The sequence below is a fragment of the Castor canadensis genome, chromosome 7 (genome assembly GCF_047511655.1).
Source record: "Castor canadensis chromosome 7, mCasCan1.hap1v2, whole genome shotgun sequence".
Lineage (NCBI taxonomy): Eukaryota > Metazoa > Chordata > Mammalia > Rodentia > Castoridae > Castor > Castor canadensis.
This window is the reverse complement of record NC_133392.1, coordinates 58,515,490-58,538,879: the sequence shown is the minus strand read 5'-3', so window position 1 is coordinate 58,538,879 and position 23,390 is coordinate 58,515,490. Positions and strand designations below refer to the sequence as shown.

At 34.7% G+C, this 23,390-nt stretch overlaps 1 protein-coding gene across 3 annotated transcripts in view; it reads left to right on the top strand.

Moving 5' to 3' along the window:
* The window catches only part of Ctnna3 (catenin alpha 3), a 1,740,232-nt gene that overhangs the window by 198,835 nt on the left and 1,518,007 nt on the right, over positions 1-23,390 (top strand). For all 3 annotated transcript variants that reach the window (XM_074078977.1, XM_074078976.1, XM_074078978.1), the window contains one exon: positions 10,132-10,298. In XM_074078977.1, coding sequence (XP_073935078.1) covers positions 10,132-10,298 — 167 coding nt within the window. The remainder of the gene's footprint in view (positions 1-10,131; positions 10,299-23,390) is intronic.

The following is a 23,390-nucleotide window of genomic DNA, read 5'->3' as shown; positions in this document are numbered from 1 at the left end:
GACTGTGAATGTCTTGGGCCATAAAACTGTTTTGTTCTGATCTCTATATCCTGGATACATAGGTTGTTTCTGGGCAGATAGGGAACAATGTTGTCATATATGGAACAATGAATTTTTTTTTATTGTGCTGGGTTGGGAGATACATTGTGGCATTTACCAAAGCTTTTTACAATGTATCAAATATATTGTACTTGAATTCACCTCCTCCACCATTTATCCTTATTTTACCCTCCTTGCATTCTTGGAATAATTTCAATATACATCATTTTTCCATTTTCATCCTTCACCATTTCTCCACTTCCTTCTTTCTCCCACTAGTACCTCCTCCACCCTTTTGTTCTTTAGTACATACTCCTTTTCATTTTGGATTTTGCTCTTTCTTTCTGTTCCACCCTTCTGTTCTTTGATTTTTGTATAAGAAAAGAAAAAGAATAAGAAGAAGAAGAAGGAGGAGAAGGAGAAGGAGAAGGAGGAGAAGGAGAAAGATGACATTATGACATATTTGGTTTTTTAATGTAGCTACACAGGGAGTTTCCCTGTGGCACTTCCATGTTTATATGTTTTATAGCCTGATTTAGTTCCACTATTTTACTTTTTTCTACCCTAGTCCCTTTCTTATGGTGGTTTCAAGTCATTTAAAAATTCTATATTCATTCTTGTATAGAAAGTACATCAACCATATTCACCTTCTTAACTTCTTAACTGCCCCTCTCATATGTGAACTCCCTTAGCATGACCTGTTTTTCACAGCATTGCTGTATTTATATTATGTCTATATTCCACATATGAGAGAAAAGATGTGACTTTTGGCCTTCTGCACCTGGCTGACTTTACTTAAAATGATGTTCTCCAGTTGTATTCATTACCTGCAAATGCCAAATTTTCATTCTTCTTTGTGGCTGAATAAAATTCCATTGTATATAAATACCACATTTTCTTAATCCATTCATCAGTAGCAGGGCATCTTGGCTGTTTACATAGCTTAGCTATTGTGAATAGTGCTGCAATAAATATGGGTGTGCAAGTGCCTTTGTTGTAACCTAACTCACATTCCTTCGGGATTATCCCGAGGAATGATATTGCTGGACCATACAGCAGTTCTATTTTTAGTTTTTTGAGGCACCTTCATGCTGTTTTCCATAGTGGTTGTACTAGATTATAGTCCCATTAGCAGTGTTTGAAGGTTCCTTTTTCCCCACATCCTCTCCAATATTTGTTGTTTGAGTTCTTGATGGTAGCCATTCTAACAGGAGTGAGGTGCAATTTAAACATGCTTTTGATTTGCATTTCCTTTACGGTCAGGGATGCTGAGCATTTTTTTTAGCCATTTGACTTCTTCCTTTGAAAAGGCCTGTTCAGGTGTTGGCCAGGATGCAGGGAAAAAGGAACCCTCTTACACTGTTGGTGGGAATGTAAACTAGTACAACCACTCTGGAAAAAAATTTGGAGGCTACTTAAAAAGCTAGACATCTATCTACCATTTGATCCAGCAATACCACTCTTGGGGATATACCCAAAAGACTGTGACATAGGTTATTCCAGAGGCACCTGCACAACGATGTTTATTGCAGCACTATTCACAATAGTCAAGTTATGGAAATAGCCACGATGCCCCACCACTGACGAATGGATTAAGCAAATGTGGTATCTATACACAATGGAATTTTATGCAGCCTTGAAGAAGAACGAAATGTTATCATTCGCTGGTAAATGGATGGAATTGGAGAACATCATTCTGAGTGAGGATAGCCTGGCCCAAAAGACCAAAAATCGTATGTTCTCCCTCATATGTGGACATTAGATCAAGGGCAAACACAACAATGGGACTGGACTTTGAGCACATGATAAAAGCGAGAGCACACAAGGGAGGGGTGAGGATAGGTAAGACACCTAAAAAATTAGCTAGCATTTGTTGCCCTTAATGCAGAGAAACTAAAGCAGATACCTTAAAAGCAACTGAGGCCAATAGGAAAAGGGGAACAGGTACTAGAGAAAAGGTTAGATCAAAAAGAATTAACCTAGAAGGTAACACACACGCACAGGAAATTAATGTGAATCAACTCCCTGTATAGCTATCCTTATCTCAACCAGCAAAAACCCTTGTTCCTTCCTATTATTGCTTATACTCTCTCTACAACAAAATTAGAAATAAGGGCAAAATAGTTTCTGCTGGGTATTGAGGCGGGGGAGAGGGAGGGGGCGGAGTGGGTGGTAAGGGAGGGGGTGGGGGCAGGGGGGAGAACTGACCCAAGCCTTGTATGCACATATGAATAATAAAAGAAAAAAAAAAAAAGAAGAGGCCCGTTCAGTTCATTTGCCCATTTCTTCATTGGCTCATTGATTTTTTGGGGAGTTTAGGTTTTTGAGACCCCTATATATTCTGGTTATCAGTCCCTTGTCTGATGTGTAGTTGGCAAAGATTTTCTCCCGTTCTGTGGGCAGCGTCTTCCATTTAAAAACCATTTCTTTTGTTGTGCAGAAGCTTTTTTAAAAAAATTATTCATTTTTTCACATGCGCATACATTGTTTGGGTCATTTCTCCCCCCTGCCACCTCTCCCACATTCTTCCCCCCTCTCCCCTCATTTCCAGGCAGAACCTGTTCTGCCCTTATCTCTAATTTTGTTGAAGAGAAGACCTCTGCAACTTTAAGGTTTCTGTATTAGTTCCTCTGGAGTGGGGACATCAAACGCTTTCATGTTTTGGGTTTTCTACCTATTTCTCTATCTCCCATATGTGCTCTCCCCTTGTCATGTGATCCAAGTCCAACCACATTGCTGTAATTTGCCCTATATTTAAGTCCACATATGAGGGAGAACATACGATTTTTGGTCTTCTGAGCCTGGCTAACCTCTCTCAGAATGATGTTCTCCAGTACCATCCATTTACTTGCAAATGATAAGATTTCTTTCTTCTTCATGGCTGAGTAAACTTCCATTGTGTATAAATACCACATTTTCTTGATCCATTCATCAATAGTGGGGCATCTTGGCTGTTTCCATAACTTGGCTATTGTGAATAGTGCTGCAATAAACATGGGTGTGCAGGTGCCTCTGGAGTAACCTATGTCGCATTCCTTTAGGTACATCCCCAGGAGTGGGATTCCTAGATCATATGGCAGATCTATGTTTAGATTTTTAAGAAGCCTCCAGATATTTTTCCAGAGTGGTTGCACCATCTTGCATTCCCACCAGCAGTGGACCAGGGTTCCTTTTTCCCCACTTCCTCACCAACACATGTTGTTGGTGGTGTTTTTGATGATGGCTATTCTAGCAAGGGTGAGGTGGAATCTTAGTGTGGTTTTGATTTGTATATCCTTTATGAGTAGAGATTGTGAGCATTTTTTCATGTTTTTTGGCCATTTGAATTTCTTCTTTTGAGAAAGTTCTGTTTAGTTCAGTTGCCCATTTCTTTTTTTTTTCCTTTTTCTTTTATTATTCATATGTGCATACAAGGCTTGGTTCATTTCTCCCCCCTGCCCCCACCCCCTCCCTTACAACCCACTCCCCCCTTCCCTCTCCCCCCCAAATACCCAGCAGAAACTATTTTGCCCTTATTTCTAATTTTGTTGTAGAGAGAGTATAAGCAATAATAGGAAGGAACAAGGGGTTTTGCTGGTTGAGATAAGGATAGCTATACAGGGAGTTGACTCACATTGATTTCCTGTGCATGGGTGTTACCTTCTAGGTTAATTCTTTTTGATCTAACCTTTTCTCTAGTTCCTGGTCCCCTTTTCCTATTGGCCTCAGTTGCTTTTAAGGTATCTGCTTTAGTTTCTCTGCATTAAGGGCAACAAATGCTAGCTAATTTTTTAGGTGTCTTACCTATCCTCACCCCTCCCTTGTGTGCTCTCGCTTTTATCATGTGCCCATAGTCCAATCCCCTTGTTGTGTTTGCCCTTGATCTAATGTCCACATATGAGAGAGAACATATGATTTTTGGTCTTTTGAGTTGCCCATTTCTTAATTGGTTCATTGATTTTAGGAGAGTTTAGTTTCTTAAGTTTCCTGTATATTCTGGTTATTATTCCCTTGTCTGATGAATAGCTGGCAAATGTTTTCTCCCACTCTTTGAGTGGTTTCTTCAGTTTAGAGACCATTTCTTTTGTTGTGCAGAAGCTTTTTAATTTTATGAAGTCCTATTTGTCCATCCTTTCTCTTAGTTGCTGAGCTGCTGGGGTTCTATTGAGGAAGCCTTTGCCTATACCTATTAGTTCCAGAGTGTTTCCTCTCCTTCCTGTACTAACTTCAGAGTTTTGGGTCTGATATTAAGGTCCTTGATCCATTTTGAATTGATGCTGGTACAGGGTGATAGACATGGATCTAGTTTCAGTTTCTTGCAGATGGATAACCAGTTTTCCCAGCATTATTTGTTGAAGAGGCTGTCTTTTCTTCATCGTATATTTTTGGCACCTTTGTCAAAAATGAGGTGGGTATAGTTGTGTGGATTCATATCCGGTCCTCTATTCTGTTCCACTGGTCTTCATGTATGTTTTTGTGCCAGTACCATGCTGTTTTTGTTGCTATTGCTTTGTAATATAGTTTGACGTCAAGTATTGTGATACCTCCAGCATTGCTCTTTTTGCTGAGTATTGCCTTGGATATTCATGGTCTCTTGTGTTTCCAAATGAACTTTAGGGTAGATTTTTCAATCTCTGTGATGAAAGTTATTGTGATTTTGACGGGAATTGCTTTAAGCATGTAGATTGTTTTTGATAGTATAGCCATTTTTACTATGTACCAATCCATGAGCACAGGAGATCTTTCCACCTTTTATAGCTTTCTCTATCTCTTTCTTCAGGGCTTTGTAGTTCTCCTTGTAGAGGTCATATTCACAACCTTTGTTAAGTTTACTACTAGGTATTTGATTTTATTTTTAGGCTATTGTGAATGGAATTGTTTCCATATATTCCTTCTCAGTTTGTTCATTGGTGTATAGAAAAGCTAATGATTTTTGCAAGCTGATTTTTTATCCTGCCACCTTGCTATAGCTGTTTATGGTGTCTAAGAGTTTTTGAGTAGAGTTTTTTGGGTCTTTACTGTACAGGATCATATCATCTGCAAATAAGGATATTTTGACAGTTTCTTTAAATTTTTCTTTTATTTCTTCTTCTTGCCTAATTGCTCTGGCTAGAAATTCTAGTACTATGTTGAATAAGAGTGGGGATAGTGGGCGCCCTTGTCTTGCTCCTAATTTTAGGGGAAATGGTTTCAGTTTTTCACTGTTAAGTATGATGTTGGCTGAAGGTTTGTTATATATAGTCTTTACAATGTTGACGTACATTCCTTCTATTCCTAGTTTTCTTAGAGCTTTTATCATGAAGTGGTGTTGGATCTTGTCAAAGTTTTTTTTCATGCAGAAGCTTTGTAATTTCATGTAGTCGCCTTCATCAATCCTTTCTCTTATTTCCTGAGCCATTTGAGTTCCACTGAGGAAGTCCTTACCTATGCCTATTAATTCCAGTGTATTCCTTGCTCTTTCCTGCACTAGCATCAAAGTTTCAGGTCTCATTTTAAGGTCCTTGATCCATTTTGAGTTGATATTTTACAGGTTATAGACATGGATCTAGTTACAGTTTTTTGCAGGTGGATAACCATTTTTCCCAGCAACATTTGTTGAAGAGGCTGTCTTTTCTCCATCGTATGTTTTTGGAAGCTTTGTAAAAAATTAGGTTGGCATAGCTGTGTAGATTCATATCTGGGTCTTCTGTTCCACTGGTCTTCATATGTGTTTTTGTGCCAGTACCATGCTGTTTTTATTGCTATACCTCTGTAATATAATTTGAAGTCCGGTATTGTGATACCTCCAGCATTGCTCTTTTTGCTGAGTATTTCCTTGGCTATTCACTGTCTTTTGTGTTTCCAAATGAACTTTAGGGTAGATTTTTCAATCCCTGTCATTGATGAATGTCATTGGAATTTTGTTGGGGATTGCGTTGAAAATGCAGATTGCTTTTAGTAATAGTCATATTCACTATGTTGATTCTACCAGTCCATGAGGATGGGAGATACTTCCATCTTCTGTATTCTTCTTTGATTTCTTTCTTCGTTGGTTTACTGTTTTACCCATAGAGGCCTTTCATATCCTTTGATAACTTTATTCCTAGGTATTTCAGTTTTTTGAGGCTATTGTAAATGGCATTATTTTCCTGTATTCTTTCTCAATCTGTTCATTGTTGGTATATAGAAAAGCTACTGATTTTTGAAAATTGATTGGGACCAACAAATTTTTGTCAGGAAAAGTTAAATAATGGTTACTCACATACAGTAGACCCTAATATCTGTGGATATATGGTTCCAAGAAGACCACATTGAAGAAAAACTGTGAATGTTCAGGATGCAGAGTCCAGTGCTGTACTGTGGATTCTTGATTCATTTTTCTCAGAACACTGTCCAACTTTTGCAAAAACACAAGCTGCCTTTCAACAAGTCTGAAATTTTCACTGTATAGTTACATCAAGCATATTAACTTTTACTTTGCTTTTTGGGATCCATTTGCCTTTTAGGAGGCATATTTTCACAAAATTAAAAGCTGGGAAACACTCAGCAGACCCACAATGATTTAAACACAACTTAAGTGATGATAAAGCAGGACTGAGAGCTTCTCTGCATCAACTGAACTGTGTAAGGCACATGGGAATTTAAAATTTTTGTTTTTGAAATTTCCTTTCAATTTTAAATATTTATTATTTTTTGATTGTGCATAATCAAAACTTTGTGTTATAAATCCACGAATAACTCAGACATACTATATTCATTCAGTGACACAAAGCCAATGTATTGAATACATATGATAGAATAGACACTATTCTAGATCCTGGGAAAAGTGTGGTGACAGGATCAGTGAAGCTCCTGCATTCACTGCTTTTATGATCCAGCAGAGAAGGCAGACTTTTACACAAGCTGAATAATAAATGATGATGAGGGTTATGATTAGAGGCATAGAGTCCTACTGCAGCAACAATTTGAGCAATGAGGGCTGGGTTCCAGAACTTCACAGATGAAGCAAGTTTTAAGTTGGGATCAGAAGTATGAGCTGAGACCAGCTAAAGAGGGTTGGGAGTACCAGAGGAAGCAAGTGCAGTAATAAGAAGATAACTTACCACAACTATACTAATGACTTTTGGGAATGATTAGTCTTCTTCTAGCTGTGATACCTGAACAGAGTCAAAGACCATAACAGTTGTTTAAATGATCATTTTTACTGAATATGGCCCTTTAGCCAGTTGTTCAACATCCTATCATTTTTTAGTCAAAAACACATAATTCTTTTTTGATCTATATTTAGTTTTAGCATGTGAAGTTAAAGACAGTATTCTACAATTCAGAATCACAAGAATGGTTAATCTTTTTTGTGGGAATTCATCTGCTCTCTAAATTTTGGAGGTCAGTTTAATTTTTCAGTCTCCTAGCAGCAGTTTTGACTTGCAGAAAAGCACATAAAAATCATCCATTTATAATTTTACCATCTCTACTAGAAATCTCCTGAGAAATGACAGCTAATTTTTATTGAATGCTTCTGTGTTCAAATATGGTATTAAATACATAATGTGAATTATTTTATCTAAACATACAGAAACACCCTGAGACAAGTGATATTTTTATTCCTTTTTTATAGATGAGGACACCAAAAATATTTAAGATCTTAGAACAAGATGTGAAAGATAAGAATTTGATTTCAGAATTGTCTGACTTCAGAATCTGAGTTCCTAACTTGGAACTACTTGAGAGCTAAAAGAGTCATGTTAACATGTTGAGACAATTCTGCAAGTTCTTCACAGGTTTTTTCCATGATAAGAAACAGTAATCTTTGCTTCCTTCCCTCCCTCTTCTTCCCCTCTCCCTTTCTCCTCTCTCTCTTTCTGGGGGATTGAACTAGTGATTACTAGGCAAGCACTCTTCTGCTTGATCCATGCCCTCTGTCCTCATTTTCTTTAATCTTTTAAAACATTTTTTCATTTTGTTTTGTTTTTGAGATAGTGTCTTGCTATACAGCTCAGGCTGACCTTGACTCATGATGCTCCTGCCTTAGCCTCCTGAGTGCTGGGATTACAGCATGAGCCATCCCCCTGCTTGATTTCCTTTTCTTTATGCTGAAGCTCATGAATAAATGAAAATGGAAATATTTATTCATGGATCAGAGTAGATAAGATAGACACTTTTGTGTATTGGTGAAATGACTATTTTGGAGAGTATTTGGCCATGTATCGAAAAATTTAAAATTCATTTGTTCCTTGTCTCAGTTTCTAATTTTAAGAATTTATACTACAGCTAATTTGTTCATGTGTGCAATAAAAAATATATGTCATGGATATTCACTCTAGTATTGTATGAAGTAGAAAAAAGTTGGAAATGACTTATGTGCTCAGTTGGGATCTGGTAAAACAAGTTCTATGTCAATAAAGTGTAGCTGTATTCAAGCATTAAATAGAATGATAATAGTACCTAATTAGATGTTTGCTAAGTGCCAAGTGCTACTCTTATTTAATCCTCATAAAATTAGCAGACATTATTATTATTAGTCCATTTACAAATGAGGAAAATGAGGCATAAAATGGTTAAGTGACTTGTACAAGGTACTGGAACAGAGACACTGAAATAGTCTGGCTCCAGAGTCCACTGTTAATTGCTATGCCTCTTGATTATCTGTGTCCCAATGTGAAAGAAAATAAATTGCTAAGTGCAAACAACAAACTTAGAAAATTTCTATAGTATGATCTCATATATAAAAAGTCTTATTAATTATTATACTTTACATTTACAATATGTAAAATCAATATATTTTCTTATGACAAAGTATCTCTTTCTAGGAAGGGGGCCCAAATAATGTATACACATGTAAGTAAATGTAAAAATGATAAAATAAAATTAAAAAAAGCCCCAAACAACCCCCCAAAATCTCTGTCTATAAAACATGAATTAATATATATGAATGCTTATGAATATATTTATAAACATACATATATAAAAGTACACATAAATATATATCTAAAACTGACATATCTGTACGTATGTATAAACATACTTTCATGGAAAGTTTCTGGTTACATAAGATTGGTATGGTGAATTTGGCAGGTGCTCTACTACTTGAGCTACCAGAGAATCCTTTTTTGCTTTTTAGCTATTTTTTTTAGGTAGGGGCTTGTGTTTTTGCCCTGGGCCAGCCTCGACCATGATCCTCATACCTATGGCTTCCCAGGAAGCTGAGATCATAGACACATGCCAACATGTGGAGTTTGTGGAGTGAGATGAGGTCTCACTAACTTTTTGCCTGGGTTGACCTCAAACAGTGATCCTCTCTGTCTCTGCCTCCTGAGTATCTGGGATTATAGGCATGAGCATACAGCTTTCACTTTACACTTTTTAGTATTGTGTATTATTTAAAAGAAATGGGAACAGATTACTTTTATGATAAAATAAATGTAAATTAAAAAATTTGAAAATAGTGGATGTGTTATTTATCTATGAATTATGTTACTGTTTACTTTATACCCTTATGAACTAGGAACTTAAAAAAAATGAATACAGCACACATTACTTTTTATAATAATGCATACTTTAAATAAAAATACCTTAATAGTAGACATGATATTTCTCTGTATTTATGTACTATGAAGTGTTATCTCTGTGGCTAAGTTTAGGATATAGTTTACTCAATATAGCAATATAGAATAAATCTGTCTATGTTAAATTTTTATCTTTAAGCTGCTATCATTATCTTAAAGGCTACCTTTTTTCTACATTGAATTAGGAAGTTACTCAATGAAGATTTACTTTATTTTTATAAACAGCAGTGTTTATGATTGAAGCCTTAGTAATGAAACCCTTCATAGTAACTGAGATTCAGCAAAAACAGAACTTAACAGCAATTTTTACTGGATATTCCTATCAATTGAGCATATCTTTCTTTTGGGAAGATGGTATCATGCTTCTTAAACTCCAGAGCATTTATCAAAAACAAATGCCAAACTGCAATTGCATTGTTTATTAAGATACAATGTTCCAGCATCAACAGACAGTTTTTAAATATTATGCTTAGTTGAAGGAACATACTTGGAATTGAGTGGCTGATCAATGTAGGAATAGGCGTAATTGAAACTTAAATTACAACTTATTTGGGACTGTGTTTTCCAGGTGAAGCCCTGAAGGTATCAGCTGAGAGATTTACCGATGACCCCTGCTATCTCCCAAAAAGGGAGGCTGTGGTTCAAGCTGCCCGTGCCTTGTTGGCTGCAGTTACAAGACTCCTGATCCTCGCAGACATGATTGATGTCATGTGTCTCTTGCAGCATGTGTCATCTGTAAGTAAAAGATGGCTTAGTTTGCTTCAGCATTGTTTTCGTTTTGAACCCCAATCCCTGAAGCTGGTATCAGTTCTGTGCATTCCTGCCTCATCTTCATTTCTTTATCCTTTTTTTTTCTACATTTATTTCTTAATGTCACCCACCAGAAGCTGACCATAGTGGGTTGTGAAGACAAATCCATACCTCAAAAGAATGAAGCCAGAAGTTAGTCTGTAAGTCAGTGGGAAATTAAAGAACAGAACATGTCTTGCTAATAAGAAAATGGCAAGGAGAAAATTCTAGACTTTTAACTATTTACATTATGATGCTATAGAAATGTAAATAAATAATAACATAAGAGGATTATATAGTTAATATAATTGATGTATAAATATAAACAGTTTGAGAAAGAGAAATCTTAAAGTTTAAGACATTTGGAAGTTTGTCCTGCTTTCTAAACAAGTGCTACTTTGCAGCTCCCTTTTTTTTTTTAGTGGTGCTGAGGATGGAACCCAGGGCTTTCCACCTGCTAGGTTAGATACTCTTCCTCTGAGTTATAACTGAAGGGCAGTCAGCTGGAGTTGATCAAGGATAATTCGTGCATGTTTACAGGTAGACTATTATGTCTGTAGTAATATATTGTGAAAATATATAAATCAATTAAAAGTGAGTTAAAGATATTTTTAACTAGGAGGAAACCCAGGTAGCAAGATAGTTGCTTGGTTTGTTTTGCCACAGTTTTAGTCGAAGGAGAACTTTGTTAAAACCTTTTTTCAGCTTATTTATTTAGTTTGACCAAATCATAATTAGTCCAGATGAACAGATTATAAAGAACCTCTTGGAATCTCTGTTAAGTTCCCTGCTTTAAAGGACCCTTACACTTCTGTCCACAAATACATCTGTGTTTTCATAATGGCACCTGGTGATTGTACTATCTCTACTTCACAAAGCAGATAATGGCTTTGATTGACTTTTAAAAAATAATTTATATTTATATAAATGTTATATTTAAATAAATCAGCTCTGACTATGATCTTCCACATCATCTTATTTTATTTATAACTATTTTTCATCTTCAGTTTTTTAAAATAAACAAACAGAAAAAAGAGTGGAGAAAATTTTAGCTCTGATTTTTGTTATTTCTTACTATTAATTTTAGATTTGGCTTATTCTTGTTTTTCTAAGACATTGAGATGCATAATTAGGTTATTTATTTGGAATCTTTCAGAGTTTTTTAATAGGCATTTATAGCTATAAGCTTCCCTCTTAGAACCACTTTCATTATACCTTATAGGTTTGGGTATGTTCTTTTTACTTCTAGGATTTAAAAAATTTTTTCCCATACTTCTTTGATGACTCACTCATCACTCAGAAGTGTATTGTTAATTCTTCATGTGTTTGAATATTTTCTGTAGTTTCTCTTGCTTTTGATTTGTAGTTTCACTCCTTTATGGTCTGAAAGAAACACAAGAAGTTACTTCAATTTTCTTGTATTTTGTGAAGACTTGCTTTATGTCCTAAACATGACTGATTATGGAGAAAGTTCTGAAGAGGAGAATGTGTATTCTGCAGCTATTGGGTGGAATATTCTGTAGTTTTCTATGAAGTCCATTTGATCTTTACTTCTTTAATTCTGTAGTTTCCTTGTTGATTTTTTGTATGGCTGATCTATGCATTACTGAAAGTGGGGGTATTGAAGATACACACTATTATTGTGCTGGGGTCTATCTATGTTTCTAAGTCTAGTAGTGTTTGTTTAATGAAATTGAGTGCACCAACATTTGGTATGTATACTATTTGTAATGGTTATATCCTCTTGATAGTTTGTTCCCTTTATCAGTATGAACTGACCTTCTTTATCTTTTCTGACTAATTTTGGTTTGAAGTCTGCTTTGTCAGATCTGACTATAGCTACTCCTGCTTATTTTTGGAGTCCATTTGCTTGGGAAATCTTTTCCCATCTTTTTACTTTTAGCCTTTGTTTGTCTGCAAGTGAGGTGCATTTCTTATAGGAAAAAAATGATTGGGTCTTGTTTTTAATGAAATCTGCCAGTATGTGTCTCTTGATTGGAGAATTGAAATCATTAACATTCAGAGTTATGATTGAAATGTATGTAGTAATTTCCATCATTTTGTTGTTTTGTAATGTTTTATTCTTTCTGAATCCTCATTTGCTTATCCAGTTCTCTAGTGAAATTTGTTTTTTCCTCTATTTTCATGGTTGTGTTTATATTCCTCTTTTTTGGGTATAAGCATATATTCCTTTGAGTATCTTCTGCAGTGCTGGTTTAATGGTATTGAATTCCCTTAATTTTATTTTGGAAGGTTTATATTTTTCCTCCAATTATGAAGGATAACTTTGGCATAATCAGTGATCTAGCTTGGTGGTTATTGTCTTTCAGACCTGGAAATACATCATTCCATGCCCTCTTGGTGTTTAAAGTTTCTGTTGAGAAATCTGCTGTTATTCTGATGGATTTCCCCTTTAGATGTGACATGATATTCTCTCTACAGTTCTTAATGTTCTTTCCTTGTTTGTATACTTAATGTTTTAACTATAATATGATATGGGGATGTTCTTTTTTCCGATCTAATCTGTGTGGTATTCTCCTATACCTGAGTGACCATCTCTTTCTCAAGACTTAGGGAATTTTCTGCTATGATTTTGTTGAATATGTTTTCTATGCCTTAGCTTTCACTTCTTCGTCTTCTTCTATGCCCGTGATTTGTAGGTTTGTTGTCTCTAAGGTCTTGAATGTTATATTTGCACTTTAAATTTTTTTTTCTTTTTTGTTGCCTGAATGTTCTCATTCAGCTACATTGCCTTCAAGCCTGGATATTCTGTTCTATTTTGTATAGTCTACTGGTGATGCTTCAGCTGATTTTTACAAATTTGACTTACTGGGCTTTTCATTTCTAAAGTTTCAATTAGATTTTTTTTCAGGATTTATATATCTTTATTGAATTTTTCTTTCATATTTTGCATTACCTTCCTAGTTCAACTGTTTATTTGTATTTTCTTTGAATTTATTTAAGTGTTTAGTCATGTCCTCTTTAATTTCATTGAGAATTCTTATAATCATTCTTTTTAAGTCTTTGGAATTTCATTCACTTCACTATTGTTAGCATCTACTATTGTAAAATTGTTGACTTTTTGAGGAGTCATGTTGCCTTATTTTTTCAGTTTCTGTATTTTTGTATTGGGATTTGGACATCTGGGTCCAAGTTATTTGTTGGACATTTTTATCTCTTCAGTTGAAGTGTTCACAATATTCAGGCAGGACTGTGTAGTGCCAAGGTCGAAGTACAGTTTTTCACTACCAGATTGGGAGCATAGCTCATTAGACACTCTTCCAACACTTTCAAGGCACTGGGCCTGACCCCTAGTAATACTCTGAAGATTAGCTGCTCTCTAGCTGTTCTCTGTCACATCTCCAGGGATGGGTGGATGTCATTAGCCCATCATTTAATTCTCTTACTGATTGACAAATCATTTTCTCTAAATGGCAAGCTAAACCTTTCTTTTATCTTACTTATTTTAATTTCAAAGTGATCCCTCTTTTTACATTCATATTCCTTTTCTTTTAATAATCTATTATTGTAAAAAAGAAACTCAATATGTTTTTGTTATTATTACTTGGTTATTTATTTGTTGAATAATCTCAGTCAAATCCCTAAACATTTCTGAGATTCAGTTTTCTTATATGTGAACACAGACATGAATAAATGCTGGAAACAAGAAATGAATATAAATGATTAAGTGCAGGTGATTCCTAGTTCTGATGATCTAATGTTTCCTACCTTCCAACTCTAGGTTTGTTGAGATAGGGTAGAATAAAGGGCATTTGTAAGGTGAAAATTGGCACCATCATAATTAGGAGGTAAATGTGTATAAAGAACATAATTACCTTCATTCCATTTTAATTAAGGGTTCCTAAGAGATAGACACAATGTTAGGTAATTCAAGCACATAATGTCACTCAAATGAAACAAGAGGACACTGTAGATCAAATAAAAGCAAAGTATTACCTTTTTCAGTAAAATTGTAGTTCATATTTATTGAGTTTTAAAAATGTGCCAAGCATAATGGTGGAATCAATGCTCATAGTAGCATCAGGATTATGATACTTATTGCACAGATGAGAAAACTTAGGAACATCAATTGAAATATATTGTTCAATCAACTTTGAAGTCATTCATAATTTTAAAAACTAGACTTTTGAATTCTTGGTCAGGCATTTCAAATATTTGTATTTAATTACTGTACAGTTATGAATTTTTGGAGGGAGCATTTTGACTTGCTTTTTCATATTTCTTCAGTTTCTGTGTTGCAGTTTACACATTGTTGAATGAAATACCTCTTCCAGTTTTTTAAATAGGGATTGTCTTGGTGAGCATCTTTCTTTTGGGTGCCCAATTCTTTGTACCACTCAGAGAGAAGAAAACAAGCTACTGTAACAGCAGCAATACCAAACAAACCAGATATAGAAATACAATAAAAGTGAATTAAAGACAACTTCTATGCCACCAATAAGATAGAAAAGAAAATAACAAAAATAAGGTAGAATGAACTATAAAGTTAAAAATTAATGGGAGTGGGGGTATGGTTCAAGTGGTAGAGCACTTGGTAGCAAGTGTAAGGTCCTGGTTTCAAGCCCCATACTGCAAAAAATTTAAATATAGGTAAAAGTAATAATAAAAAAGGAATGAAATAAAGCAGGGATAGAGAAGGAGAGGAAAGAATGAATAAGCAAGTTTAAATAGAGAAAAGAAAAGAAGGAAAAAGGGGAAGAATTTGAGGAAAAGGAATAGAAAAGAGGAAGAGATACAAATCTGATTATAAAATAAAGAAGGAAATACAAAGATAAAGTTAGAAAAAAGTAAGAACAAGAATAAAAATAAAGACATAGCAAATTTTAAAATAAAATAGTGCAAATTCCATCTTAAAATATAAAAGTAAAACAAAAAAAGACAATTGGAGAAGCTTCTTTCTACATCTTTTGATATTGAAATCTGCCAAGTGTGGGGGTGGTAGTGGGATTTAGTTGAAGTCTATTGTAGTTCCTCTCTGTTCCCACTGTATAGGTTAGTGCTGTATGTTAACTAAATATCCTAACATTTTCTGAAAAATATTCCATAGAATCTGGATTTTTGTAAACATGTGCCATAATGAAAAGTGTTAATTTTTTTGTCAGAACTACACACAGAAATTGTCTCTAAATTTTTTCAATGCTCATTAGTATATTAAAACTGCCAAGAACTATTCAAATAAAGAATCCTGTTTAACTTTATTTAAATAAGAACTTCCTAAATTTTTTTAATCTTTGAATTCTTCCATAACCATCTTGGAACTTTCCAAAATCACACTTTGGGGGATAACACTTTGGAAGTTTTTTGAAAAGGTTCATTATATTTAACTTCTACTTGGCATCAAAATAATTATAGTGGAGAAACTTTACTGTCCTTATAGTATAATATTCACACAACATAGATTCTCTCCTACACTATGCAGTATACACAACTATTTAGCAGTTATCTCTGCTCACTAGTAATGATAATCCCAGTTCTGTTCTGTGAGACAGTGAATTTGATTTTGGACAGTTCTAATTATTGGAGACATTTCTTAAACATAATTTAACACTACCTCCCTGGTATTTTCTTTTTATTTATTTATTTGTTTGTTTATTATTCATATGTGCATACAATGCTTGGGTCATTTCTCCCTTCTGTCCCCACCCCCTCCCTTACAACCCATCCCACCCCCTCCCTCTCCCCCCCACCCTTTGATACCCGGCAGAAACTATTTTGCCCTTATCTCTAATTTTGTTGAAGAGAGAGTATAAGCAATAATAGGAAGGAACTCGGGTTTTTGCTAGTTGAGATAAGGATAGCTATACACCTCCCTGGTATTTTCATTCACTGCTTCTAGCTTTGCTTCCAAGAATAACCCAGAATTAATACAATGTTAAAGGAATTTTTCAAGTAACTTATGATTACTCTTTGGATTTGCCTTATTTAGGCTAAAATTTTCCTGACTCTTGGACATGCCTTGTGTGACAGTTTCAGACAATTCTGAACATGCAAGAATTTCTGAATTTTTTTCAAGTTGGCTGTATTCCTTAATATGATTTTTAGTTTCCTATTGAAATTGTCAATCTTTATTTTGATCTATTTGCTCAACATTTGAAAAAACAGTGCCCAAACTCCCTGGGTGTCTGCTTCTGCTATTAGTTTCCTGATTTTTGCTCATGGTATCTCATTTTCTCCCATGAATGACTATTTTTTGATAGTGTGTTTTTCCTACACCCATATCAAACTTCCCACTATCTTATTAGATCTGATGTTTAAAAAACAAAGTATTTTATATTTCATTAAACCTTACTCTCTTTCTTCAGCAGAAGGTTTGGACTGAATTACTAACTGATCAGTACAATAAATAGAAGTCCCCAAATTTATTTCCATACTTTTCTGTGCATATTATAGACTGTAGTTAATTCACATAAATATTGCAATCAAAACACCTTGAAATCAAAATGAACTATTGAGTGGGAACATTCCAAAATATTTTCAGGTAATTGCCTCTTTGGTTTAATGTATAATAATATCTTACTTCTGACAGTAATGCTATTGGTTCATACTGATTTTGAGAGCAATTAAAATAAACAATTCTGTGATCTCAAAGTGCTTTTAACCTAGGTTTTCTTCATATGAGGAAGCTTCATTTTTTATATGTAAAGGTAGGTGTTATATTTCAATTCATTGCTTTCATCTTATTAATTTAATTCTGGACTTTTGTTGCACTCCATCAGGATATTTTTGGCTCTTGATTTTGTCTTCTCCTCCTAGTCTGGTATTATTTTCAAATTTCTTTAACCAGGTTATTCATAAAAAAGTATTTAATGACCTGGATAACAATGTCACATTTTCCATTTAGATAGTGCTGATCAAATATTAACATACTTTGAATAAAGTTGCTGAAATAACCTTTTAGCTAATTTCATTGGGCTGCTGTATAAAGTATGCTTCTTGTTTCAAACACTTTTTCAAAGGCTGTTTTGAAATCAAGATATATTGTCTGTGTGTATCATGGCTGAGTTTGGAGAGTTAATCAGATGAAAAAGGTAGTGGGGCAGAGGGCATTTTAACTGGAGGGAACAGTATATGATCAAAGACCTGTAATAGTTCTGAATGGCTGAAATGAAAAGTGATTGTATAGGAGGAATAAAGATTGAAACTGACATGGGAGGTGTAGAGACCTACTTGTGAAAGGCCTAGGCTAAACTAAATAGTATCAACTATGTTCTGAAAAACCAAGGAGGAAACATTTAAGAATTTTAAGCAGGGAAGTTATATAAACAGATTTGCATTTTAGGATTATTACCAAAGCAAAGAGGCCATTGATAAGTCTGATTTAGTTATCTGGTTATGATGTGATGGGAATGAATGAGAAAAAGGAAGGAAGAACAGTCTACAATTTGGAACATGACTGGAGTTCTTTCAGAGGCAGGGAAGTATCAAGGAGACATCTAGGATTCTGGTTGGGTATTGACGACTTTGGTTTTCTACTTACACAGAGAAAAAGTAGTTTATGGGTTTTAGACAAATTGAGTTTGAGGTACATATAAGAGATAGTATATTATAAAAGACATGTTTAGAGTTTAGGAGAGCAGTTAAGATGAGATGTAGATTTGGATAGACTCAGGAAATTAGTGTTAGGAGAAGCAATGTGTTTGCATGAGGTCACCTAGGGACACCATGTTTATAGTGTGAACACACATCTTTGAGGCCTGGTGGCTTAGTGGAAAGCTTGTCCGATGAAGACTCAAGAGGATATGTTTGTCTCAGAAGAAATGGATTGTATGATGCTTACTCAGTCTTATGTCACCTATGCTTTCTCATTAATAAAATGCTATGAGAAAACTTCTTTAAACAAACTTTATTGAAGTATGATTTGATTTATATGCCATAGAATTAATTCATTTTAAGTGTATGATTCAGTGATTTTTGAGTAAAACTTCAGAGTTGTATAATCATAGCCCAAATCTAATTTTGGATCACATTTCCATCACTCTCCCCTGTTGGACTTCATTTCTATTTGCTGTCACTTACTGTTTAATGATAGGAATAACACCGGGAAATCATTTTTAGCAGTTAAAATCTAAGCAATTGTATCTTTTTATTTCTCAGGGTATCTAGCTTTGTGCCTGCAGAGAGATGATGACCAGTAAACAATTACTGAGTGACCATTTAGTTCCGTTCTCTTTCAATTTAATGATGATGGTCTCTTACAATCTTATGATACTTTTAAATTTAGTAAATAGTAAGCTGCAAAACTGGGCTGTAAATTGTAGTAGGGTAAGGGCTATTTCTCTTGTTTTCCTTTGTTTCTTACGTATCTGATGTGTTTCCCATTGATAAATATTTATTGAATGAATGTTTTTAATTTTTCTTCAGCTGATTTCACAAACCTTATCAAGTAGGCAGGCAAAGACTATTTGTCCCATGTTATGGATAAAAGTCAAGAACTGGAGTGGTAGTGACTCGTCCAGTTTTTAAATGGCATGGTAAACACATCAGGACCAGTGTGCCTTCAACTACATAGGACTACTTCTAATTTTGTTCTGTGTTTTTTAGTTTTGTAAACATTTCTTCCAGTAAAGACCCATTTTAGATATGTATATGTGTTATAATTTTCTGCTTTGGATGTAAAGTTCTTCTTAATGAGTGGCATTATCATATTGTCAATTCATTTGGAAAATATGTATGAAAATCAACAGATTAAATTCAGAAAGATAATTTTTTCTCTGTAACAATTTTTATTGGTCATGATTTCCCTATTTAAATAAGGTAGATTAACCATTTCTCATAGTTAAACATCTTTTTACAATAATTTTATAATACTTCATTCTTTTGACTATTCCTTCTTTCTTGTTTAGGCTTTAGAATATTTTGGGGGATTGTTTCAAACTGAAATTTTAGGGACACTAATACCACACTTGGTGATGTAGTGTTTTCAATCAGTTGCTCACTGGATGTTCATTTTTTACATATAATACTTGAGCTTCGTATTTCTTTTTATGCTACAGGTAGCACCCAGAAACCTGTACAAATTCACAAAATGTTAAGTAAGGGAAAACAACATCCATTGAGCTGGTTCTTGTTTTTGAGCAGTACTTCTTGATATTTTCATCAGGGGAATTAGTAGGCTGCTGAGCTATGGAGTTATTTGAATCAATCCATGTGACTACAAAAGGAAGTCAGAGCATTGGCACTGAGGGCTAGGGAAGCTTTAGTTGCCAAAGCCCTGGCTGCATTTTTTCCTGCTGTTTCAGCTGATTTTTTCTTGTCCTCCTTCTCAAATTACTCCATGAATCTACATAATTTTCAGAAACTGATTAGATGTATAGTTTTCATAGAACACTGCCTTAGATTTATTTAAGTATGTATTGTCAGGAAAAAGGAGAAAAAATGTATTTGGGGAAAGGGTGTGCTGAGTCAAACTACACATTTCCCTGTTGCCTTTTTTATGTTTCTTTTTCTTGTAACACAGATTTTCAGTTATTTTAATGGGAGATGAACAATCATGGCCTTTGTTGTCTTATTTGATGGATTGCTACTATTATTATTTCTGAACATCACAGTGGGTGATGAGAAAACACACTCTGGGAGTATTTATGTTTACTTCTATTCTGGGTGTTGGGCATTTTTTCATTCTTATCTTGTCTGCCCTGTGATATATGATAAGGTAGCTAAATAGGACAGAATTAGATTTGTTTCTCAGTTTAGATTCCACTTTAATATTTAGTTTCAATGGTTTTAGAACATACCTAAGTTTGGTTTTGGTGCAGATTGATTGACTGGGATTTTTTTTGAAACATTGTTTGGTTTATAAAGAGCTAAAAAACAACACAGGATAGATCCAAAGATCAACAAATTATTTCGGGGCTGGTCAATTTAAAATTCCTGCTTAAAACATTGAACAGGTAAGTTCCAAGATATTAAAATCTCTTCAATTATTTGTTCTTCCTTTTCTGACATATCTCCAACTAGGAGAATGTTTATTTTGAGACATAATATAATGAATATTATAGTGCAATATTTGCCATGCTGCCAGTACAAATCAAGTCAACATCAAATTTCTTTAAAATCTAGGATTCAGTTTAATCAGTCTTATTTTTTATCTTCTGTACTTCAGTTTTATCTGCAAAGTAAAACTATTGCTTTACTTTTAGTACTTTAAATGTGAGCAGTTGGGGGTATGGTGTGTTTAATAGAAACCCAACCAAAGTTATACTAAAAATTTTGTATGACCTCTCCATGACAATTACTTGTCCTTCAAGGGACTGATAACCAGAATATACTCAAAAAACTAAACTCCCCAAGAATCAATGTCCAATAAAGAAATGGGCAATGAACTAAACAGAACTTTTTCAAAGGAAGAAGTCCAAATAGCTAAAAACACACATGAAAAAATGCTCATCATCCCTGGCCATAAAGGAAATGCAAATCAAAACCATACTAAGATTCCACCTCACTCCTGTTAGAATAGCTATCATCAAGAACATTACCAAGAACAAATGTTGGCGAGGATGTGGGGGAAAAAGGAACCCTCAAACACTGCTGGTAGAAATGTAAGCTAGTATAACTACTATGGAAGATAGTATGGAGGCTCCTCAAAACATTAAAAATAGATCTGCCATACCACTTCTATGGATATACCTGAAGGAATGTGAGCCAGGTTACAACAAAGGCACCTGCGCACCCATATTTATTGCAGCACTATTCACAATAGCTAAGCTATGGAAATAGTCAAGATGTTCTACTACTGACAAATGGATTAAGAAAATGTGGTATTTACACACAATGAAATTTTACTCAGTGACAAAGAAGAATGAAATTTTGTCATTTGCAGGTAAATGGATGGAACTAGAGATCATCTTAAATGAAGTTAGCCAGGCTTAAATGGTCAAAAATTGCATGTTTTCCCTTATGCGGATTATAGACCTAAAACAAATGCAGCAATATTATCGGACATAGGTCACACACTAAGGGGAGAACACACACGGAAGGGATGGGGAAAGGGAAAGAAACCAAAAACTTGAATGTGGTTGATGTCCTCACTGTATCAGAACAAATATACTAATCTTAAACTGGCTGAGGCCACTATGGGAAGGGGAGTAGGGAATAGTGAAGAGGACTGGAAGAGAGGAACCAATGTGTTGTAATACATATATGCATGGGAACAATACAGGAATCTCTCTTTATAGCTGCCTTTATCTCAAACTAGCAAAAATGCCATGTTTCTCTTATTAGCTTTTATGCTTTTTCTTCTACAAAGTCAGAGAACAGGGGGGCGGAACAGGTTCTGCCTAGAAAGTGAGGGAGGGGGAGAGGTGGCCAGAAAAGGGCTAGGAGGTTGAATATGGTGCAAATAATACATACACATGTAAGTAAATGCAAAAATGATACCTGTTGAAACTGTTCCAGGGACCAGGGGAGGGGGGATGAAAGAGACCAGTGGAGGGGGTGAATTCAAGTATGATATATTTAATACATTGTAAGACTCTTTGTAATACTCCAATGTACCCCCACCCAGCACAACAATAATAATAAAAAAGAATTATTTTGGAGGAAGTATTTACTTTAAGCAAAGCATTTGAAAGTAAGTAAATTCAAAAGTATTTTCAAATGTGTGTATGTAAAAATGAAGCTCATGTTACAAAGATTTAAACAATTACTTATAAGTGAAAACAACACACTTAAATGAATGCAATTACAGCAGTTTTGGAGTACTTTGAGTTCTTTAGTATCAATAAATGGAAGATATAAACCCTGATAATGAAAGTTCAAGGTAAAATGTACATTATGCACACTCTGACCTTTAGTTAACACACTCTCACGATGATGTATCATCACTGAATTTTTTACCCTTTCTTCTTTCTGGCCATGTACATATTACTTGGAAATTCTCTCTCTCTCTCTGGCTCTCTCTCTCTTTCTCTCCTCCCTCCCTCCTGCCCTCTCTCTCTCTTTTTTGGCAGTCCTGGAGTTTGAACTTAGGACTTTGCTTGGTAGGCAGATCCTCTACCACTTAAACTAGGCCTCAGTCCATTTTTTTTTCTTTTTTTTTTTTGTGTGTGTGTTTCTTGTTTTGAAGTCTTACAAGCATATTTCCATTAAAGTTCCCATTTGGAGTCATGTAAGATTCACATAGATAAATGTGAAGAGAGATTTCCTAAGGAAGAGAAAATGCTGGGGCTAAAGAACATTTAAAATTAAGTGTATTGGTTGGTAAAATAGTTTATAGTTATTAATTCATATATAAAATTAACTAGTTGTTTAGAATGTTAGATCTCATGTTATGCAATATGATAAATATTTAATATAAAGATCATTAAAATTGTATTGAAAGAATTTGTTTATTATGTTGCAAGAGAAGGAAAATGAGCAGAGTTTGGCTATCTTTAAACTGATGGATAAAACTGGTTCACACTGAGGACTGAAAAGTCTTCCTGTTCTTTGTGGTCTAACTCAAATTCCCTTGTGTCTTCTATGTGGTGTGAGCTCCTCAGTCAGAATTAATGAGTTTAAAAAATTTCCACTGGTATTACTTTCTCTTTTGCACCCTCCATATGACTTTTCCCTTGTGTTAGAGTTAATGGCAGGGAAGAAATAACACAAACATGGTATTTAAACCTTAGTTCAATCAAGCTTTCTGATCCTAGTTTACTCATTGTAGAAAGGAAATAGAAATAGAAATTCCTGTTGTTCTTGTGAGGATTCAATTGGAGAGCATAAAGTACCTGGGGCTGAACAGGCACTCAATAAATGTCAGTGTCCTTTCCATTTCTGAGTTCCACGTCTAGTTTCCACCATAATCTGTAAGTTCTTTAGGGCAGGAAGCATGTTTTATATTCATAGTGCCTTGAGTAGAGCAGGTTCTAAATGATTATTTGTTGAATTTAATTTGCTATCCTGCTGTGGAGGCTTAGTTTAGCACTATTTCCCACTTATTTTTTCTCTTTCACCTTGGATTGAGATAAACATGTTGCTTTCATGAAATTGAGGATTTAATTCAGTAGAACAACATTCTAACATGACTTATTCCAG